The 22,525-nt window shown below is 33.6% G+C and overlaps 1 protein-coding gene across 2 annotated transcripts; it reads left to right on the top strand.

The window, feature by feature from the left end:
* Positions 1–151: 151 nt before the first annotated feature.
* On the top strand, positions 152–20,792 carry LOC133182969 (serine/threonine-protein phosphatase 2A 56 kDa regulatory subunit alpha isoform-like). 2 transcript variants are annotated; one of them, XM_061317875.1, is made up of 12 exons: positions 152–609; positions 1,838–2,034; positions 8,130–8,231; positions 8,512–8,604; positions 8,702–8,832; positions 9,142–9,201; positions 9,467–9,575; positions 10,102–10,155; positions 16,113–16,163; positions 17,050–17,169; positions 17,916–18,145; positions 18,400–20,792. In XM_061317875.1, exons 1-12 carry the CDS (start codon positions 468–470, stop codon positions 18,491–18,493), a joined length of 1,383 nt encoding a protein of 460 aa, XP_061173859.1. In that variant the 5' UTR covers positions 152–467; the 3' UTR covers positions 18,494–20,792. The 2 variants fall into 2 exon arrangements, with proteins under 2 accessions (XP_061173859.1, XP_061173858.1); XM_061317874.1 differs by lacking the exon at positions 10,102–10,155 and adding an exon at positions 9,992–10,045.
* Positions 20,793–22,525: the final 1,733 nt, after the last annotated feature.

The following is a 22,525-nucleotide window of genomic DNA, read 5'->3' as shown; positions in this document are numbered from 1 at the left end:
AGGAAAGGTTGTAAGTTGGAAATATTTAATCTATTATAATTTGTGTGAAAGGAAAATAGAAAGTTTATATCCAATTTACGGTCATGATATCGTATTTAAATTTCCCTCTCAAATTTGCTATTCAGACTCAAATCTCGCCTAATCTCGTCCTCTTTACCACATGACGTGATAAAACTGCACAACTGAACTAGCAACCTATATTTCTGTTAAGAAAGATATTGTTTATCACCCTGTCTTTTTTGTATGGATTACGAAAGTATTTCATTCGAATACCAAACTTGTTAGCGGTGGACATGAACATAATTTTTACGGCATAGTATTTGGGATTTAACAGAACGAGACCGGTTTTGTGTTACCACGGATTTGACAAATATGCATATGTAGAAGCCATGATGTTCTCGTAAAAGGCAAAACAATTGATAACTTATGTACATTATCAAGGTTTTTTCTTCGGCGTAAGATAAACCATGTCTGCAAGAGCGGTAGATCGTATAGATCCATTCACTAGCAAAACTGCAGTGAAGTCGAAAAAACAAAAACGGTCTCAAGGCTCGTCGCATTATCGGACCAAAAATGCCCCCGAACTGCAAGCATTACCGCAGTTGAAAGGTAAGGCCCATCCCAATCTCTGGCCCTTACACTTCGACAGATCACCACAAATGTGTAGCTTTTATCACATTTATGTAGAATCGTAATTGAATTAGCATTAAAAGCTGCATTCCAGAGTGATTCTTGGCAGACATGTCCATGGATACTGAAGGTTCTAAAATTTCAAGTGTGCTCCATGCTGCATTTATTTTTGTTACATAGAACCATTGTTCAGATGATGTTCAAGTTAATGATCTTGTCACCTTCTCTATCAGAAAGCCCAAATGAATAAAACTAAAAAGATGTAAACTGGCTCTAGTTGTGCATCAGTCCAGATGTATATCTCTATAGCAGCTTCAACTTTTTTTCTTCATTGAAACACTGTCTACTTAATCAGAAATAGAAAAAAAATGATTACTTAATTCTCAATGTTAATTCAAAGGGACTAAATTTTTGGTAATTATATGTACATATTATGAAGTACTTTAAAAGTTATGTATCCATGGCAAGCAAATATAGCAGCCATCTAAAACAATATTTCACTTCTATTACAGGATGACTTTTTTTTTTCATATCAACATATTAGAAATGTGAATTATTAAGGTAAATAGGGCTGTCACAGTTCCCTGTGTTAACCCAAAACTGCAGTCCAAGTTCAGTACAGGTTCTGTTGTTCTGTTCCATTTGTCCAGATTTCGGTTCAGGTTTGCATATATTAGAATCTGTTTTATACAGTAAGTGGCATCAAAATCATAAGAATGTGATAAATGAACATCATAACTGAAATTGACTTCATCCATACTTAACACTTGTCACAAAAAGATGGGATAATTATCAAAACAATAATGAGTGGTCATGTCACTAATAGTTGGCCTGGTATTCCTAAACAGCAGAGACATATAAAACATTGTCGCTGTAAACACAGATGTGAAGACTTTAATATGGCTAAGACTTGTTTTTAAAGGTAATTTTGATGCAACAAAGATCTATCAAGTTTAATTCATAAAATTAAGTTAAAAATAAATGTAAAGAACAGAACTAGAAAGAAAACCCAAAACCGAATAGAAAATTTACTGAACTGATCCAACCCGAAAAATTTTGGAGCTGTGACAGTCCTAAAGGTAAACCATCAATATTTGAAAATATTTTGGACCAGAGAGTGTGTTTTTATACAGAAGTGAGATAATAAAGTGTATGTCAAAGCTCTGGTATGATATACATACTTGAAATTATACTTACCTTTTTTCAGACACTGTACCTGCAGAGCAACAAGAATTGTTCATTAAGAAATTACAGCAATGTTGTGTTGTGTTTGACTTTATGGACCCTGTATCTGACCTCAAAAGTAAAGAGGTGAAACGAGCATGTCTTAATGAACTTGTGGATTACATCACAGCTACTCGAGGTGTTCTGGCTGAACCTGTGTATCCAGAGGTCGTCCGCATGGTGTGTATCTTAATAATTTTAATATTTAAACACATTAAAAGCATGTTCTGGTATCTAAGGGTAAAATGAAGACTGAATTGACTGCTCTTTTAACTAAGGAGGTGAGTCATTCATGTAAACATGTAACAAGAGTTTCAAATTATGTAATGGTCATGTTTAGCAAAAGTATGAAGTTTGTGTGAGATTTTCTTATTCAAAGGCAGAGAATTTTGTATTCAGAGCGAGAGTTACGATTTGTGAGTTAGTGCAGGTCCAGTTCTTGATGTTTCCTCCTTGAAGAACTGTGCATATGATCTCAAGTCATACTGTGGATTGTAGACAACAACGACTTCAAATCATTCATCCCCATATTTCAAGTGGACAATTACTTCAAAAATCATTTCCCCCTTCCTCTTCAATAAAAGATATTTAAAGGATCATAGGAAGTCATAATGGTCATAGGAAATATGCATGTCAGTTGACAGATATTCAGGTCTTTTAACATTCAAGACATTTCTAACTAAATATGTTTTATAGAAATTCATTAAGATATAGCAACCTAGTTTAAACCTTAAGAATTCGTGTATTTGTTCATATATTAAGAGGCAAAGTGTATGTACAAGTGAATTTTTTATGACACCTGCAAGTTAGCTGGATGTTACAAATATATAAGGTTTGTAACAGTACAGAACATAGATCAGTGCAAACTTAATGCTTTGTCCATACGTCATCCTTAAATTGAAACCCAGCATATTAAAGCAAAGTATGGAGAAAAGGTTCTGAAAGCAAAATTTACAAGTCAGGAGTCATGACTTGGTACCATATTATTATTAATGGTGTATTTTGTACGATTTTGCCTTTAGAAGGTGAAAGGCGAAGTCTGATGATTGATCCTACAGCAAGTCTTGATGAAACTTCGCCTGAATTACAAGTATATATCTTGATATCTAATTTGAACCTCTGAAATAACTACCCAATGATTTTTCCTCCTCCCATTGTGATCAATATGGTTTGACAGTGAGAAGTTCGTAAGAATACTGTTATTTAGAAAATAGGATAAGTACACAGATTTAGAATGTGTGAATTAGTAAGGCAGATAATGGATTGATGGCCATAGTGCAGGGGAATGATGAAATATAATGTTCCTTGCCTATATGTACTGAGTGTTAAAGGTTATGTAGAGCAGAGAAGGAGAATTTTATGTTTCATCTTGATTATAAGGAAAGGAAGTGGTCAAATTCAAAGGACAATGACAGTCTTATTTTGATGTAGCACAGTTCCAAGACTTGTTTGCAATTTTAATATATGTATACATAGTATGCAGTTTTGCACTCAGGGTTAGGTGGGAAATGCTTTATAATCATTTGTAGTAATAAAGAAAATATGAGATTATATATCTTATCTTTATATGCAGGAATTAACTGTCTATGGTTACTCCAAATGTTGTTGCACAATAAATCTGGGCTGTGTTGAGAAACATAGTGGCTAATCTAGGTGCTAGATATCTTAGCTCTCTTGAAGGGACCATTCATATCTTGGTAACTATAAATTTTTGGAACAAAGTAATGTTAAGTGAAATTATACTAAAGATTTAATTCCCCAAGATGGCAAAAATAACTTCAGTTTATGTAAGTATGTCATGTGATGCGAAATGGTTAATAAGTCTTAGGTTGCCATCTTTGATTTGGTACCTAGCACCAAATGTTGATGCGAGCTTTCCCTTCAAAGCAGTTAGGCTAGCAAAAATCATAGCTCTAAGTAGAACTACCTAGCTACTATGATCCTGCATCCCAGACATGATAACTATTCTATATCCAGAAGAAGACACTAATTTAGAAAGAAATATGTAAACATGTATATTTTAAAATTTAACCACAACATTCACAACATGTTCAATATCAAGATTGGGATGAATTTTTATTCATTAAATGATAGCTTGTTGAAATATTTCATCACTTTAGTTTTGTTGAAAGTTGAGAGATTAGTGTGCATGTATCAGGAACATGCTGTGAACAACTCTGAAGTTTGCTTGCTAACACTGACTGTCAATGTGATGTTGTACATGTGAGCCAGTTTAATTTTCACACATTGCTGTGCTGTGTATCTAAGGAATGTGAATGGAATTGAAGGAGTGATCACATTCTGTCGTCACTGCAGGATATTTATAGCTTAGGCAAGCTCGCTGATGAACACAGGCTATTTTTAACTGTTGAATTTTTTTTGTAACAGGTGAATCTATGTTAATTTTGTGCTTAGGGAGAAGCCATTAAAATATTAAGGGACTTTTCTCATATTCCAGATGCTTAATTAAATTTTATCATGGATGGAAATGGTTATTAGGAATCTAATCAATCTTGTAATGCATAAGGATGTCACCACAGTGAACACAAATTTCTCCTTATAGAGACTAATGAATGTTGAAAACAGGGTTTAAGATTTGAGATTATGGTCTAGACTTCTAACAAAAAAGGGAATATTTTATCTTGTGTTTACATTAATGAATTTTTTCCCACTATTGCATTAATTTATCGATAGTTTCCTGTTTATCTAGTAAAGACATTTCCATTCTCTAAAAAATTGATTTCCTCATTGTTAGCTGGTTAGTTTCTTTAGCATGCACTATATAACATTTCCGCTTGGTCTTGGTCTTCCTTTCTGTTTACTAATGCAAACATTCAATTTTGAAATCTGAAATCAGCTATAATTGATTAAATTTGAGACTAGTACTGGTACTTTTAGTCCCACTATTGACTGTATGACAAAAATATACATAAAGTCAAACCTCGTTATCTCGAACTCAATAGAACCAAGAAAAAACTTTGAGATATCCAAGGATTCAAGATGTCGAGGGGTGTAAGTGGATGGGACTTTCAGATCACTTAGACATATCCATGGTATTAATTTGAGATATCAGTGTTCGAGATAACAAAGTTTAACTGTATTTTAGGTAATTGAGGGTAAAAATTGAAATTGTCACACCATAGGTGTCAGTTATGTTGCAAGTGTTCAACAAATGACAATTTAAATAGTTACTTTGAAAAACATGCCAAATTCTGTTCAGTTTACTGAATCAGTGTCATATATAAAAGTGATGTGTTCTTTATTAGGGCTGTGTATTGACCAAAATATTTCAATACGATACGATATTTTATAAAGCGGTATGCGATGTATTGGATTCTTTAACAAGTCTATCAAAAAGGCCTTGTAAATCATTTAATGCATAAATTTGATAAAAACTGGGTGTTTTATTACCAAATTGGAAGTTCATGTCTCACTGTCTTTACAAAGTACACATCAAATTCAAACTTTTAATGACTGTAAAACTGATATGTTAAAATATAGTTGTCTATGTATTTTGCAAAAGTGCTGTCTCTTAATGTTTATTTCATTATTGACCAGTTTTAATTAAAAATAGTTAAAAATTATCTTGGTGACTGAAATTCCCAACTTTTTCACAGAATTATTAGGAAAACTGTCTGCCTGATATTCTGCCTGTTTTGGAAGTTATTTTGTCGATACAATACATTCCTGAATATCGATACGTATTGATTAATCAATATATTGACACAGCCGTATTCTTTATTCAATTACATCTGCATAAATTTCATAATGTTACCTATATTAAGTATTTTTACCTATTAATAATTATTACCCATTGCTTTGTATTATCACCTTTGAAGGCAGTCATATACATGGGATAATGTTATATTTTTAAAAATATTTCTCTACCAATCAGATCTGAAGATGTAATATGAGAGTATTTTAATGTTGTTTGTGCTCAAAAACATATTTACCTGCTGACACAAGAATTAACCGATACTTAAGGTTTTAGAAATTAGCATCCACCCACTTACAAATGGTGACTTGGATTTTTACATGGTAAAACGTTTTGCATTGTAATCCAAAGGTTGTTTTCTGCTAGTGGCAGGTGTACATAACAGATGATGCTCGACTCCTACTCAGCTGTCTGCATGCAGTACATGTAACAATTATCTATCAGCTCATGTCAGTCACACTGCCTAGAGTCTCTTATCGTTCATGCTCATATGTCAATTCATGTCCAAACATTTGGAAAAAAATTCAATCTTAACAAACATTGATTTTCAGTATATGTACTTAAGTTTACTTCTGTAAAATACACAGAAAAAATTTCATTTGTAGTCCGACACTTCCATATGTCCATCCACTACATTTTCTTTCTGTTACACTTCCATACGTTTGTCCGTTACACTGCCATTATACTCATGACAGGATTTGAAATTAACAGTCGCCCACTCGCAATTTGCAACTAATGTTCCATGTGGGCGACTTAAAATTACGTTCAAGTTGCCCACATGGCGATTAGAAAATTTACGATAGTAAATATTTGTTTTTCAATTTTGTCCAAATGTTTTGTATTTTTCTCTTGAAAAATTTTGTAATTAGCAAAGTGCCTTATAATTACCCGTAAGAAGTACTTATACGTAAAGCGTCTAAGTGATTGTGTCGGGCACAGTGTGGCATTGACGGGTCGATGAGCCCAAGAAACCAAAAAGTACTGTTATTATTTGTGAATGAAAACATGCCATATGTGCTCTATATATGATATTGAATGATCATATCAATCTTCATAAACAGAAGAGTTCCACTTGAAATTTAGATAAGTCGTGCATAATGTTACAACAGAGAGAAAAGAACACGAAGCACATGATGAAAAAAACGAAAAATGGGGTTTTTGTTTTTATATTCAATAGAAGGTGTGATAATCTGTGGGCGAATAAATTTTGATGTGGGCCCCAGAATTGCAAGGTTCAGTAGCCCACATGGCTATCAAGGACTACACCTGTACAAAAACTTGTTTAAAACCCTGTCATGGGAAGGGGGGGGGGGTATCATTTAGTCAGTGCTCACAGTACCTCTTTTAAATTGCAGGAAGTCAGTAGTTGATAGTTCAGAAAAGCATCAAGTTTAATATGTTTGATAACTGTATGATGCAGATACAATATATGATATAAGTGTGTCAGTTGTAAAATATGAACAGTTTTCTCATTATATTAATGTTAGATTTAATGCAGGATAAAGCTAAAAGTTTTATGGTTGACCTCTCAAACAACAGCAACAATATCAATGAATAATTTTGAGGTCATGTTTTCAAAATTCCATTTCACCTTGTTAGTTGAAAAAGAGCAATACAACTACAAACTGGTTATAGAAATGCATGATTAGGAACATGTATGCAGATTGGTACAGTTTATGCCCATGAATCAGAATCAGAAATTTTTATTTAAAGTCGGATTCTGATTCATGGGCATAAACTGTACCAATCTGCATACATGTTCCATGAATTTGTATATTTTCATAAATTTTACCAAATGTCCATACTTATACATCATCTACAGCATAAGTGGTTTGTAGTTTGAAATACACAAACCTTGGTTTAAAACTGTAATATTTGTGCCATTTAATTTCAGATTTGAGGTTTATTGCCTGGCAATGCCTTGTTTAAATGTTTGATCAAATAAATGATCCATGTTAGATTGCTAGTATCCAATAACAAGCTCAGGGTCTTATGAGGGTCTATTTTTTTCTTTGGCCTCTAATAGTCATCTTTAATGGAATTTCGCTGAGTTATAAACAGCATAAACATGAGGGGAAGTTTAATCCTTAAAGCATTAATCCAAGTGGTTTCAATGCCCTATGTTGAGTTTTATTATGAATTTGAAGAAAAAAATTAAGTCTGTTTTATCAGTTGTTTTTGGTAGTCAAGTTATGGAAGAGAAATGATTGGTGTTTTAAATAGGCACATGGATTTTGTATTAAGTGTTTCCTCAACATTTCACATGAAGTGTATACTATCTATTTGATGTTTTTAAATTGGCATCAAGTACATGAGAGGATTTAAAAATCCAGTCATTGTGGCTGTGTATGTATTAGTAAATATGTATGTGGGTCATTTAACATTAAGACATTGGCATGAAATAAAGAACTAGAAATCTGAGATTTATCACGTGATAGAACATGCAATAAACAATGTGTTGATCATTGACCATGTTAATAAGCTGGTATGTGTTTTAATTATTGTGTATTCTTTAAGAAAACAAGACTGATAATAAATGTTTGATATCTTGTATTTTCAGATTGCTTGTAATATATTCCGTACATTACCGCCAAATGACAACCCTGACTTCGACCCAGAGGAAGATGACCCCACCCTAGAGGCCTCCTGGCCACATTTACAGGTAATTAACACATTAATTATTACATAAAACAATGTTATATTTCAGTACTTTTTAGCTGATATTGATGGTATATTTGAATTTTTTTTTATTTTAACATTGTTGAGAACTTGTTTTAAAACAGATAAACAATTTTTTTGTAAATGTATACATTGTACCAGTATGTACAACAACAAAAACACAACAAGCAAAAATTTCAGTATTGTTTGTTTTCTTTTCTTTTGTTTTTGTTTGTTTGTTTGTTTTGGGTTTTTTTTTATGAATATAATCTTGTTCTTTTCAGATTGTTTATGAATTCTTCCTAAGGTTTTTAGAATCTCCAGATTTTCAACCAAGCCTTGCAAAGAAATATATAGACCAAAAGTTTGTCCTTCAGGTAAATTTTAACATTCAGTTCACAATCTTTTTTCTCTTGTGCAGTGTTCATGTCTCTTTCTTGTTATTGTTCATTGAGACAATTTCTTTCTTTGTAGTTACTGGAACTGTTTGATAGTGAAGATCCTAGGGAAAGAGACTTCCTCAAGACAGTGTTACATAGGATATATGGCAAATTTTTAGGCCTTAGAGCTTTCATTAGGAAACAGATAAATAATATCTTCCTCAGGTGAGTGAATTGAATTTTTTTCCTGGGTTTGCTATGTATAGGGCACATTCAATACAAAGCACGGAAGAAATTTATCTGCCAATTTGCAAGTTTTTGTACAGGTGTATAAAAAAAATTCCTGGACAAAGAATTTATAAATGATTTTGTGAAAGTGAGAGGGAACACAAGAGTGGTCAGGGTGAGGTATAGTTCATGATTTGAAATCAGGTTGTAGCCAATATCAGATTCTAAAGATCAATGAGAATTCATAGGAATGTGTTACCTTCACAGTCACTGTCTATAAAACATGCGTTGTTTTTTTTTCTTCAGGTTTATATATGAAACAGAATCTTTTAATGGTGTTGGAGAATTGTTAGAGATTTTAGGCAGGTGAGTTCTATTTTGAACCATACAAAAAAAGAATATTTTGGGAAAACTGTTTTAGTCTTCAGAATCAAATTTCCAAGTTGCCTTTTTGTGCATTATTTCAAGGACATTCCAAGCTTTGATCATTGCCTTTGATTAAATGAATGAAATTAATGCCAATTACTTTGATGGACTGTCTGCTATAGCGGAAAATTTACATTTCATCAGCAATTTTGTCAGATGGAGGAATTGTGAAGTAATATCACTGACATTGGGTAATCTCTTTCAGCATTATTAATGGTTTTGCGTTACCTCTGAAAGCAGAACACAAGCAGTTTTTAATTAAAGTTCTGATACCTCTTCATAAGGCAAAGACTCTGAATCTGTACCATGCACAGGTGAGATAATTCATATCTAGGCCATCAGTGTATAGGACTAATTAATTATCATGGGGACTATTGTATGAGAGACCTTTTATCATATCGATATTGTGAATACTTCCCTGATTTAGAATATGTCATGCACAAATATTGGATAGAAAAACTTTAAGCTCATTAGTTTTTGCCCAACTGGCTAATAATGTTTCGTTATAAACATGATAGAAAGTTCATGTTGGAGCATAATTTTGCCTCTAAAGCATTTACATTGACATGATACTAATTGGTGTGAAAATCTGTATGTTTTCCCATTCTATGAAGGTTACTGATAAGAAGAGAGATAACAGTATTGTTTTAAGATGGAAGATTGTAATATCTATTGTAGCTATGTAATATTGTGTTTTTAACAGAAAATATCCTTATTTTCTTGATTCCAGTTGGCTTATTGTGTCGTGCAGTTTTTAGAAAAAGATGCCCCCTTGACAGAAGAGGTAAATCATATCTTTCCAAACATTTATTGATCATGTCGTTTCTCTTTTTTTTGCAGTTAGCTTATTGCTCAGTGCAGTTTCTCGAGAAAGATTCATGCTTAACTGAGGAGGTAAAATGATCACCCTGGAGAGTTCTCCAAGGGGAGATAAGTGGGTCTGGTGTGGGTGCTTGATTTGTATGCCCAATATTATTTGGTTATTTTGATTGATGCATGGTTAAGTTTTCACCATCCTGTAAAAAAAAATTTATCTTGCAAAATGATACATTGTATTTTCTGTTTTATGTAGACATTAACAGGGCCTAAATCAGGGTTAGAAACTCCCAAAAATTACAACTCGCAAATAATTGCGAGTACCAAGAAAGTGAACTCGCAATTTTATAAGACTACTCGCAATTTTCATATAAAGTTAAATTTATATAAATTAAATAAATGTAACTTAAGGAAAAAATAACTACTTTACAATACACAAAATACAACTACAGTGTGACTTTTATTTAAATTACTGATTTAAATCAAAAGCATTGTGTTCTGTCATAATATATAATTTTGCTACAGTTTCAATGCAAAAAAAAAATCAACTCGCAAGTTTTTGCGAGTTACCTAATTTTTAACTCGCAATTTGGGAATTCTAACTCGCGTTTTGCGAGTTGTATATAGTGAATTTCGAACCCTGCTAAGTATTTCATATAATTGGATAACAAGAAATTCTATAATTAGGCACACAGTACTCATAATAAAATGAATATTTGGTGTGCATAAGACTTACTTTGTGCACAGAAATTTATTTTATTTATTGATTGATTATTTTTTTTGAAAGCCTTCTTCCTCTCTTTTTTTCCCCATTTGAATTTCCATTTCATTTTTTTTTTTCTCTAAACTTGATGGCAAGCACTATTTTCCTTTTCATTATTTTCAATTTTTGTGATTTGGATTTTAGTCTATAAAAAATTTTCAATTACTTTAAGTGAGTACATGTGAGTTACCTTGAATATTTACACTGCACGTTTTTTTCTATAAGCAGATTTTGTATGTTTCTCCTCTTTTCCAAAGAAGCAATATCAGTGCATATACGGAAGGCCCCATATCATACATTTTTGTTTTCATGTTATCCAAATAATTGATTTTCCTCTTTCATTCAGCATTTGTAAGCAATTGAATTATAGTAACTAATTCAATATTAAGTGCTGTAGTTTAAATTTTGAAGTCCAGTGCTTGAAAATTATACATGTAGTACATTTGTATGATGCTAAAGGTGTGATCACAGTGGTTATAGCACTCCAAATATATCTCTTGTTATAAAAAGAGGTGTTTCATAATGCATATTGGTCTAAATATATATAATAAAAGTACACATATATATGTTTAATCTATTACTATTGCACCATACTGACTGAAATCATGGTGCCTGTATTTTAGCATCTTTGTTAACCAAAGGTGGAGATCTATCCCTTTCCTCTTTTCACTCTTGGGAGATCAAACCAATATTTTGTACAACCTGTGGTACGACCATCTATTGGATTTTGTGAGCCATCTATTGGAGTTCAGTCCCTTTATACTAGATCATCTAAAGCTAATCACTGTTCACATTGCTTACGTCTTTCGACAGCTATAGCAAAAACAATATGGTAACTTCTAGTAAACTACATGAACTTGACGAAAAAAAAAGAATATTTCAAAGATGATACATTCTGTCTCTGAGGCAGAATCAAAAAGTCACATTAAATAGCAGGGACAATTTTATTGAAATAAAACTAATAAGTAAATAAGTGTAACACTGAATAAATAGTTACAGTTGACACTCCTGGAATAAATAAAACCAGTTAGAGTGGGTTGTACAGATATGGGCTCTATCTGACAAGGATGTAAAAAGGAGAGGAGTGGATTGTCACCTTTGGTTAGCGAAGATGGTATTTTAGCAGAAACTGATAGATATGTAAAATAGAGTTCTTAATTCACTCTAATGGAATATTAACATCACATTGAATACATCTTACTGTATTTATCAAATAATATACATGAAAATATTTTTTTTTTTGAAAATTATGTTTGTCATATAATGAGGTATAGACTGATACTTGATAGCTTTACATTGTAGAAAGTTTTTGTGTGATATCTCATCTATAGGTTGCCCTAGTCACGCTTGTGACCTATTGCTGTCATTTTCATCTGTTATGTTGCCTTTAAAGTTTTGAACAATTGTGAAATTCCCGAACCAATTTTGTCTGGTTTTATTACATGACATCAAGGTGATGGGAAACAAATATTATGAGTTTCTTGCCCCATCCCAGACTGCAAGGACAGGGACCAAAACCTCTGTAATTAGTCCTGGACATCTTATATGCACAATGATAATGGGCTATGAATCCTCTAACTCATCCTGAAATTCATTTTCCACGGGTGCTAGGTTCAGGCCCCAAGGTAACTACAGGCTCTCTACTCAAAAAAAAAAAAGCATGGTCTTAAGGGTCCAGAAGTAAGGCGCCAGGGTAGGGTTAAATTGGTTATAAGTTGAGAATGCATTATATCTTTAAAAATATTTTCCTGGCTCTTGGACATCAAACAGACAAACTGAATTGGTAATAAACTGTGGAGTCCTCCATCAAATTGGAATTCCATGTCTCCAATTCAGGGAATGGGGCTAAATTGAATATATGTTGAGAAGTTCATGATAGAGATTTTTACTTGAAAATGCTTGTTTATATAAATGATGATAAGGTGGCTTAGATACCACCCTTGCAGTTGATCATAACCTTTGACTTGTTTAGAGGGAAAAAGTTCTGCTGTCTAGTTTTTACAGATAGCTAATATAGATGTACACACAAGCATTATTCATCTAATCAATCCTTGGCATTCATTAATTTTTCAGCTCACCTGAGCTAAAAGCTCACAGCTTTTCTGATCAAAGTTTTCCTTTTTAGCTCACCTGAGCCAAAGGCTCAAGTGAGCTTTTCTGATCAAAATTTGTCCGTTGTCTGTCGTCGTTGTTGTCGTTGTCGGCGTTGTCGTTGGCGTAGGCGTTGTTGTTGTAAACTTTTCACATTTTCATCTTCTTCTCAAGAACCACTGGGCCAAATTCAACCAAACTTGCCACAAAGTATCCTTGGGTGAAGGGGATTCAAGTTTGTTCAAATGAAGGGCCACGCCCTCTTTCAAGGGGAGATAATTAGGAATTAGTGAAAAAATAATGACATCATTTAAAAATTTTCTTCTCAAGAACCACTGGGCCAGGAAAGATAAAACTTATGTAGAAACATCCTCAGGTAGTGTAGATTCAAGTTTGTTCAATTCATGACCCCCGGGGGTAGGGTGGGGCCACAATGGGGGATCAAAGTTTTACATAGAAATATATAGGAAAATATCTTTAAAAATCTTCTTCTTAAGAACAGCAAAGCCATGATTGGTCATATTTATATGGAAGCATCCTTAGGTAGTGTAGATTCAAGTTTGTTCAAATCATGACCCCTGGGGGTAGGGTGAGGCCACAATGGGGGATCAAAGTTTTACATAGAAATATATAGGAAAATATCTTTAAAAATCTTCTTCTTAAGAACAGCAAAGCCATGATTGGTCATATTTATATGGAAGCATCCTCAGGTAGTGTAGATTCAAGTTTGTTCAAATCATGACCCCCAGGGGTAGGGTGGGGCCACAATGGGGGATCAAAGTTTTACATAGAAATATATAGGAAAATATTTTTAAAAATCTTCTTCTTAAGAACAGCAAAGCCATGATTGGTCATATTTATATGGAAGCATCCTCAGGTAGTGTAGATTCAAGTTTGTTCAAATCATGACCCCCAGGGGTAGGGTGGGGCCACAATGGGGGATCAAAGTTTTACATAGAAATATATAGGAAAATATCTTTAAAAATCTTCTTCTTAAGAACAGCAAAGCCATGATTGGTCATATTTATATGGAAGCATCCTTAGGTAGTGTAGATTCAAGTTTGTTCAAATCATGACCCCCGGGGGTATGGTGAGGCCACAATGGGGGATCAAAGTTTTACATAGAAATATATAGGAAAATATCTTTAAAAATCTTTCTCTTAAAAACAGCAAAGCCAAGATTGGTCATATTTATATTGAAGCATCCTCAGGTAGTGTAGATTCAAGTTTGTTCAAATCATGACCCCCGGGGGTAAGGTGGGGCCACAATGGGGGATCAAAGTTTTACATAGAAATATATAGGAAAATATCTTTAAAAATCTTCTTCTTAAGAACAGCAAAGCCATGATTGGTCATATTTATATGAAAGCATCCTCAGGTAGTGTAGATTCAAGTTTGTTCAAATCATGACCCCCAGGGGTAGGGTGGGGCCACAATGGGGGATCAAAGTTTTACATAGAAATATATAGGAAAATATCCTTAAAAATCTTCTTCTTAAGAACAGCAAAGCCATGATTGATCATATTTATATGGAAGAATCCTCAGGTAGTGTAGATTCAAGTTTGTTCAAATCATGACCCCCAGGGGTAGGGTGGGGCCACAATGGGGGATCAAAGTTTTACATAGAAATATATAGGAAAATATCTTTAAAAATCTTCTTCTTAAGAACAGCAAAGCCATGATTGGTCATATTTATATGGAAGCATCCTCAAGTAGTGTAGATTCAAGTTTGTTCAAATCATGACCCCCGGGGGTATGGTGAGGCCACAATGGGGGATCAAAGTTTTACATAGAAATATATAGGAAAATATCTTTAAAATCTTCGTCTTAAGAACAGCAAAGCCATGATTGGTCATATTTATATGAAAGCATCCTCAGGTAGTGTAGATTCAAGTTTGTTCAAATCATGACCCCTTGGGGTAGGGTGGGGCCACAATGGGGGGGTCAAAGTTTTTCATAAGAGTATATTGAAAAAAACTTATGGAAGCATCGTTCAAATGATTGTTCAAATGAGCACCCCCGGGGGTAGGGTGGGGCCACAATGGGGGATCAAATTTTTACAAATGAATATATGGGAAAAATCTTCTGCTCAGGAACAGCAAAGTTATTTGTTATATTGATATGAAAGCATTGGTAGTTTAAAATCCCCCATCCCCCCCCCCCCTCTCTCCCCCGTTAACTTTTCAATACTGAACTGATTTTTGCTTTTTTTCCTAGCCAGTGTGCTCAGGTGAGCGATGTGGCCCATGGGCCTCTTGTTTCTGTCTGCTATCTGTTGTCATCAACTTTTTACATTTTTGAATTCTTGTCAAGAAGCACAGGCACTCTCACCCACTCTCACTTGCCATTAAGTATCATTAGATGAAGAGGATTCAAGTTTGTTCAAATGAAGAGCCACATCCCTTTTCAAAAGGACACAAATAAAATTAGAAAAAGGTCATTTAAATAATCTTTTTAAGAACCACTGGAGAGAGAAAAGGCCAAAGTCATAAGCTTCTTGAATGAGTGTAGGTTCATGTTTGTTTAAATCATGGCCCCAGGCTAAGGTATAACCACACAATTTACCATACACTTGTATACACTAAATGGGAAAATCTTTTTTTTTTTATTTCCTCAAGAACACTGTTATATTAATATACAAGTATTCTCATCTAGTTCTGGCTAAAATCATGTAAGGATGGTTCAAATCATGGCCCCTGGTCAAAGTCTTATATGGAAATGAATAGGAATTTTTTCTATAAACTTTCTCAAGAATAGCAAGTTCACAGTTAGTCATATCAACATGCAAGCATCTTAATAGATTTTAGATTAAGTTTTTTTTTTCAAATCTTGACCCCATGGCTAGGGTGGAACCACAATCCAAAGAACAAACTTTTATGAAGAAATATATTACATTCACAAGAACAAGAAGGCCACAATTTATAAAATTGACATTAAGTTTCAGTACACTGTAATCCAAATTGTTGAAATCATGAACTTATATTTGGGTGATTGCAGTAAGGGGTTTTTTAATTACATGTGCATATTCATTTACTTAGGTGAGCTTTGTGACCCATGGATATCTGATTATTTTTTTTGTTTGTTTGTTTTTGTTTTTTTTTTTGTATTTTTTGCTTTTTGTTTTTTTTTTAATTTGCAATACAAACTCACATATAATGTTTTTTTTGGGGGTATCTTTCAGGTCATAAAAGGACTTTTGAAGCTCTGGCCTAAAACCTGTAGTCAAAAAGAGGTGAGTTGACAGAAAGTTACATGGAATTTTACTGATCTGCTGAATTGGACCTACCAGTCATCTTTTGTATATTCCATTATGAATTACAAATAAATATAGCAGTGGGACCATAATGCTGTGAAAAATGAACATTTCCTTATATGTTCTATACATACATGTATATATCATCTCATTTTAAATAATTTTAATCTTTTTTATGCCCCTTTTGAGAAAATGGGCATATTGCTTTGCACCTGTAGGTTCAGTCTGTATGTTGACCAAGTTTTGTCCATTCAATATCTTTAGAACCCTTTGCATGACACATCAGACTTGGTGCACTGGTACCCCAAAGGGAGTAGATAACCCCTGTTGATTTTGAGGTCAAGGTCAATCTGGACATTGGTAGCATTGTCCACTCAGTATCATCAAATCTCTTTGCTTGACCAACATCAAACTTGGTACATTATTTTCCTTTAAGGAGAATTTGACTCCTATTGATTTTGAAGTCAAAAGGTCAAACTGGACTTGCAAAGATGTTGGGAACTCGTTTTTTGCCAGACATCAAACTTAGTTCTTACCTGGTTCCTGCAAAGGAGTTGGTTTTTAGGTCACAAGGTCAAAGGCCAAGGGTCAAACTACTCAAGACAAAGGAAGATATTGCTTGCTCAATATCTTTAGAACCCCCTTAGGGATTAGATAACCCCATTGATTTTGATACATGTACTGACATCTCAGTGTCTTGAGAACCCTTTTCTTCACAGACATGAAACTTGGTACAATGGTACTCTCTAAGAAGTCAATTTCACATAATGAAAATTAACCATTTTTTAATATTGCCACTTCGGAAAAGGGGGAGGGGGTTGGAAGGGGGCATATTTGTTTCTCAAATGTATCTTTTCTTCCATAGGTAATGTTCTTGGGGGAAATTGAGGAGATACTGGATGTTATAGAACCAACCCAGTTCCAGAAAGTCATGGAGCCTCTGTTCAGGCAGATTTCTAGATGTGTATCTAGTCCACATTTTCAGGTAAGTTGAGAATCTTGACTTAATAGGTCTTCAGTGCTACCACTTTGAAAATGATCATTATTGTTTTGTTATCTTTCAACTCTATAAACTAGAGTCAAAGGATTTTTTATGATCAAAGTTGTACTTTCTTGTAAACTTTTTTTCAATTTCTGAACTCTTATACTAAAATACTAACCAATATCAACCAAATTGAAATAAAGTATCCTTGAATGAAGGGGATGGAAGTTTAGTGTAGAGTTAATTTCATGTAAATTTTGACTAGAGCAAGAGTGGGGACTGAGTAGGGAAACCAGTGATAGATCAGGAAGAATGTTTTTGAAATTTTTTTCAAGGAACACATAACTGCAATTTACTAATTGATATACAAACAACTTTATATAGTGTATATGTAGTTTTTGTTGGAGCAGACAATTTATCTAATAGGGTAAGATCATGATCTCAAAGTAATAGATATGTAAGCATGTGTCCCAGATGCTAACAAAGAAAAGTCAAGATTAATTTCAATAGTGATAATTTCACAATGGTTATCTGGCAAAAAGCAAAGAAAATAAAGCTGTATGCAGTTCTTGTGAGGATCTTCCCCTGATGAGTTGTCAGTAAACTGTTAATAATAAATAGGACTGCATTTTGTGTATTGATGTTACATGTAAATATATATCCTTGTGTCTTCACTATATGAATTGAGATTTGAAGCAGATTTGACAATGTTTTTTTTTTTTTTTTTTTTTTTTTTTTCCAACTTTAAGGTTGCAGAAAGGGCACTGTATTATTGGAACAATGACTACATTATGAGCCTGATTGAAGAGAATTCCAATGTGGTCCTCCCCATTATGTTTCCAGCCCTGTATAAAATCTCCAAGGAGCACTGGAATCAAACCATTGTAGCACTGGTTTACAATGTTCTCAAAACCTTCATGGAGATGAATGGTAAACTGTTTGATGAACTTACTGCCAACTACAAAGCTGAGAGACAAAAGTAAGTCATGATTCATAATGGCAGTTTTGATTCGTAATATCAGTTTATGAAGATTTAGAAATAAGATTGTCGTACAAAGAAAATTTTCAAGATTTATTATTTTTGACTATCTGTTGAGAACTATTTCATTAGACATGATTGTAATTATATAGATATTACAAAAATCTTGGTGAAATTTAAATTCCACTTCAAATAAGTATCCTTCAATGATGAAATTAATTTTTAAAGGAATTTGACAATTTTATGTTTAACAGAGAAAAGAAGAAGGAGAAAGATAGAGAGGAACTATGGAAAAAACTAGAGAAGATAGAATTCAATAGTAAAAACAAGATGAACAACAAGACTTAGTCTGCCATCATCAGGAACTGTTAATTTTGTGTGCATGTGTGTGTGAATAGCTCCGCCCACGACTGCAGGTCGTGACCTCACTGTGGCTCATCAGAATGTATATGCGCATGCTAAATAAGTCACGTGACAAAGATTATAGCTGTAAAGTCATGGAGTCTTTATTTTTTATGGACATGAAAGTTTAACTGCCGAGAGTTTATATCAATGTTACTTTTAGCATCTTAGTGGAAGGCATACATATTGACAAGAATTTTGATTACATATGAAATTATAGACAAATTGTGACCACTTGTAATATAATTTTCATATCTCCCTGCCTTATGCTAAATGTTAAAATAGTGCCAAGCTTGTACTGGTCGTGATATCATTTCCTTGTACAACCTTGTGGGAAATTTTGTTACCCTAACTTGACTCACTTAGTAGCAGGCTTGGGTTCAAAGAGAAGCACTCACATCTTTTTGTTAGCAGTCATGGGAGTAAGTGCTATTTCAAGAGCAGTGTATACTTACAGAATAGATGAGTTGCCTTTGAGAAGGCTTACATATAGGAATTCTTCTTGTGAGTACTGAGTGCTAGGAAAGCTTCTGTAGTAAATAAGATGGAAGAATTGTCATGTTACCGACCTTCCCTGATTTTCCCCTTTGTGTGTTCTGATCTGACCAGGTCCTAGGTATTTCCCTCGTCTGCCAACATTGTAATAATACCATTGTTATTTATTGCATGAAACTCATCAGAAGAAGCAGGTGCACTACTTATATATAGGTATTAATATATATATAAATATAACATTTAGTTTTATATGATAACATGTTTCAGTAGCATAACATACTCTCCTTTTCATATCCTTTTCTACTAAAAGTTTATGTGTAGCACCTTTGTTAGTATGATGGAGCACTAAGGCCACAATATGTAACTGTAATAAATCAAAATGTTTTTACAATGTAAAGGGATCTATATGAGTGCATTATGGGCACTACAGATTTCATTTTCAGTGTATCATCTGTTGCCCACTTTGGTGTCATATGAAGTGGGTGCAAAATATAGATGTGTTCACTTCATTTCTGTTGTTTGTCTTGTGAAAACATTCTTTTCTTTTTTTTTGCTATGTTAATGTATCAATACTGTTTCTGAATAAAATAGGAAGTTCTTGTTTTTTCTAAAAACTTTTTAATATTTTTGACAATCAACAAAAATTTGCATTTATAACTGGGAAGGTAGAGCATTTTCTTTTCATGAGTGCCAATAAAGCAATTGATTGGGTATTTGAGTACATAGGTTGTATGAGAAACTACTATGGACTCTGCTGGTCAGAGTAAATGTAAACAAAAATACTACAGAGGCCAACTAGCATAATGTACACTGTCCAGACTATTCTGTTTTTTTTATGGTACTGTGTGTGTACATTGTTAATTACTTATATGTAATGATGACAAGTATTTATTACTTTGTGGCCCGTTTTATTTTTAATATGCAATAAATTGTTGATGTACAGAATAGTTTTTTTGACAGTGAATGTGAAAAAATTAAGTGTATAGTCATCAAAGTATGTACATAGTTTTGTATTATATAATTGCAGACAGAAGCACAAATACATTGTACCTTCCCTGTTGTGTGAAGGATTTGTTTATATCCTTGGAAGATTTGATTCCAAACTTTGGATACAGTGTTATTGTATGTTATTTAGATCATACTTTGTCAAATTTTCTGAAAATTCATATATTCCACATCCATCTAAAGATTTTTTTTTCAATTATTTCAAGTAAAGTATACTTTTGAGATATGAAAGAACTGAAATCCTGAAAGGGAATTTCTTGGCCGCAGAAAAGTTGTGAACATTTTTTCCTCAATTTTAGTTTAGTTCTAAAATTCCAAGGGTGCATCATTCATGCAGCTGGTTGCTTTAGAACTTGTATGGTGCTTTGGGCCCAAAACATGCCCCTTTATGATGAATCCTGTATGCCACCAGTATATATGTTATACAACAGATCATCTGTTATTTTGTCAATTTTTAACAAAAAAATTCCGTTATTGGCTTACACATTTAATAGAAAGCAGCTTATTTGGAATGTTTGAATTTTCCATGCAAAAAGAAATCTTAACACATTAAAGAATTTATTTTCAGTTCAGCATGATTGTGTACTTGTTTGCTTCCCTTTGTTAATTTGCCCGAAGTGTATTTCTCTGCATGACTTGTTTAACACATGGTGTTCTGTTACACATTTCGGCTATGAATTAGGTATACATCAAGTTAATGTATGAAAGATTTATGTATCAATAAAATGGGCTCAATTCAGAACAATGTTAATGGTTTATTGAGGATTATCTCCCTTATCTCATATTGATGGATAGAGCATCATGCGAACAAAAGGTCCAAGCACCTTCGTTAGATCTTAGCTAACCCTGGAATTGAAAGCTTTGATTGAAGTTTGCACAGAAACATTATAAAAGAGGATTTATTTTTAGAGCAGAGACTTCTCTCCACCATGCAGTGATGATCAAGGGAGAAAAAGGGAGTGGGAAGGGGTTATGATAACCATAGAAGTGCTTGTTGCTTGTCGTATAGGTTATACAATTTTTTGGTGTCATGACACCAGTAAAGGTACAGATTGCACTTATTCAGGATTGTGCCAAGTACTTCCTGACTGACATTTATTTTAAACATTGAGCAAACATTGAAATATGAACACATAGTAATTAAAGGTTGCTTAATTTCTTTATTGGCCTAAGTATTGCTTTTATTCACCTCGGTAAAATTCAATTCAGAGATGATTGTTATTGGAAAAATAAATCTACTACTGAAAAGAATGTAGATGCTTTAACTCCATCTAGAGCCTACATAATGATATGATATTCTGTCCAGAGTGTAACCAGAGATTTAATAGGAGCCTCCTTTGGGACCTAGAATAGAATTTTAAAATAAGGGAACTGATATAATGTTTGAAACATCCACACTTATTACTACTTTTAGCTTGACATCTGATCAGAGTCACATGCCACTTAACATTTTGTCTAAGCAGCAGAGGAGGGGGATGAAAACTTGTTGATCAAATTTTTTTGTCAAAATTCCTCCTCTGGAGACCAAGCAACTCTGAGAGGTTTATGGGATCAAATTGTGAAAAGTTAAATGCAGTTACAATAAACAAGTTTATAATGCATTCACACAGTGGAGTGATTTTCATTCCCTATAGTTTAAAGCTGAACACGATTCATAAAAGGAATTTGTCTGCCATATTCGATTATTCACTCCCTATATCTGAGAGCCCCTATATAAGCCGCTCACTTAGTCACTGTTCATTGTAATCAGTTGTCACCGGTGTAGACGGACGTATGCTACACAGCACTCAGTAGCAACAAAAAGTAACTTCTACGCCAGGAGAGTAAGATACCAAAGAAACTAACAACAGTTGCACAAGTCAGTGCAGTATACAAACAAATACACATAACTGCAATAAAATAAATAGACAAAGGCAATGCAAGATAACCAGCACAACACATGCCGCCATTCCATGCCGATACCTGTGACAATAAAACATTCAGGTGTAATGAATGCGAAGAGTATATCCTGGTGCTGATATTGTAGATAGTATAATCGAATATGGCGTATGCCTATTTACGACTAACAAGTTGTGTTCAGCTTTAATAACATCAAATTAAGGGATGTAACTATGGTGGCATATTTCTGCCACCACTTGTCAGATGTTTATGTCAACTTGTCAGATGGTTATATTGACTTGTCAGATATTTATGTCAACTTGTCAGATATAAATATGTCGACTTGTCAGATAAAAATCATCATGACTAGGAACTCCATATCTTGTTATTACACCATGTTAAAGCCACAAACTGACATCTACTTGTCATCATGATGACAAGTCGACATAATTTCATGCAAATAAGTATACTTTTCTGACAAGTCAACATAATTTTCTGACAAGTCGACATAATTTTCTGACAAGTTGGCCTGTCAGATGTTATGTCGACTTGTCAGGTAATGATGCTGACTTGTTCAATATTATGTCAACTTGTCAGAAA

Source organism: Saccostrea echinata, unplaced genomic scaffold, assembly GCF_033153115.1.
Source record: "Saccostrea echinata isolate AGI-Se365-2 ecotype Australia unplaced genomic scaffold, CSIRO_AGI_Sech_v1 ptg000009l, whole genome shotgun sequence".
NCBI lineage: Eukaryota > Metazoa > Mollusca > Bivalvia > Ostreida > Ostreidae > Saccostrea > Saccostrea echinata.
The sequence above is the reverse complement of the archived record's forward strand: the minus strand, read 5'-3'. Positions and strand labels throughout refer to the sequence as shown.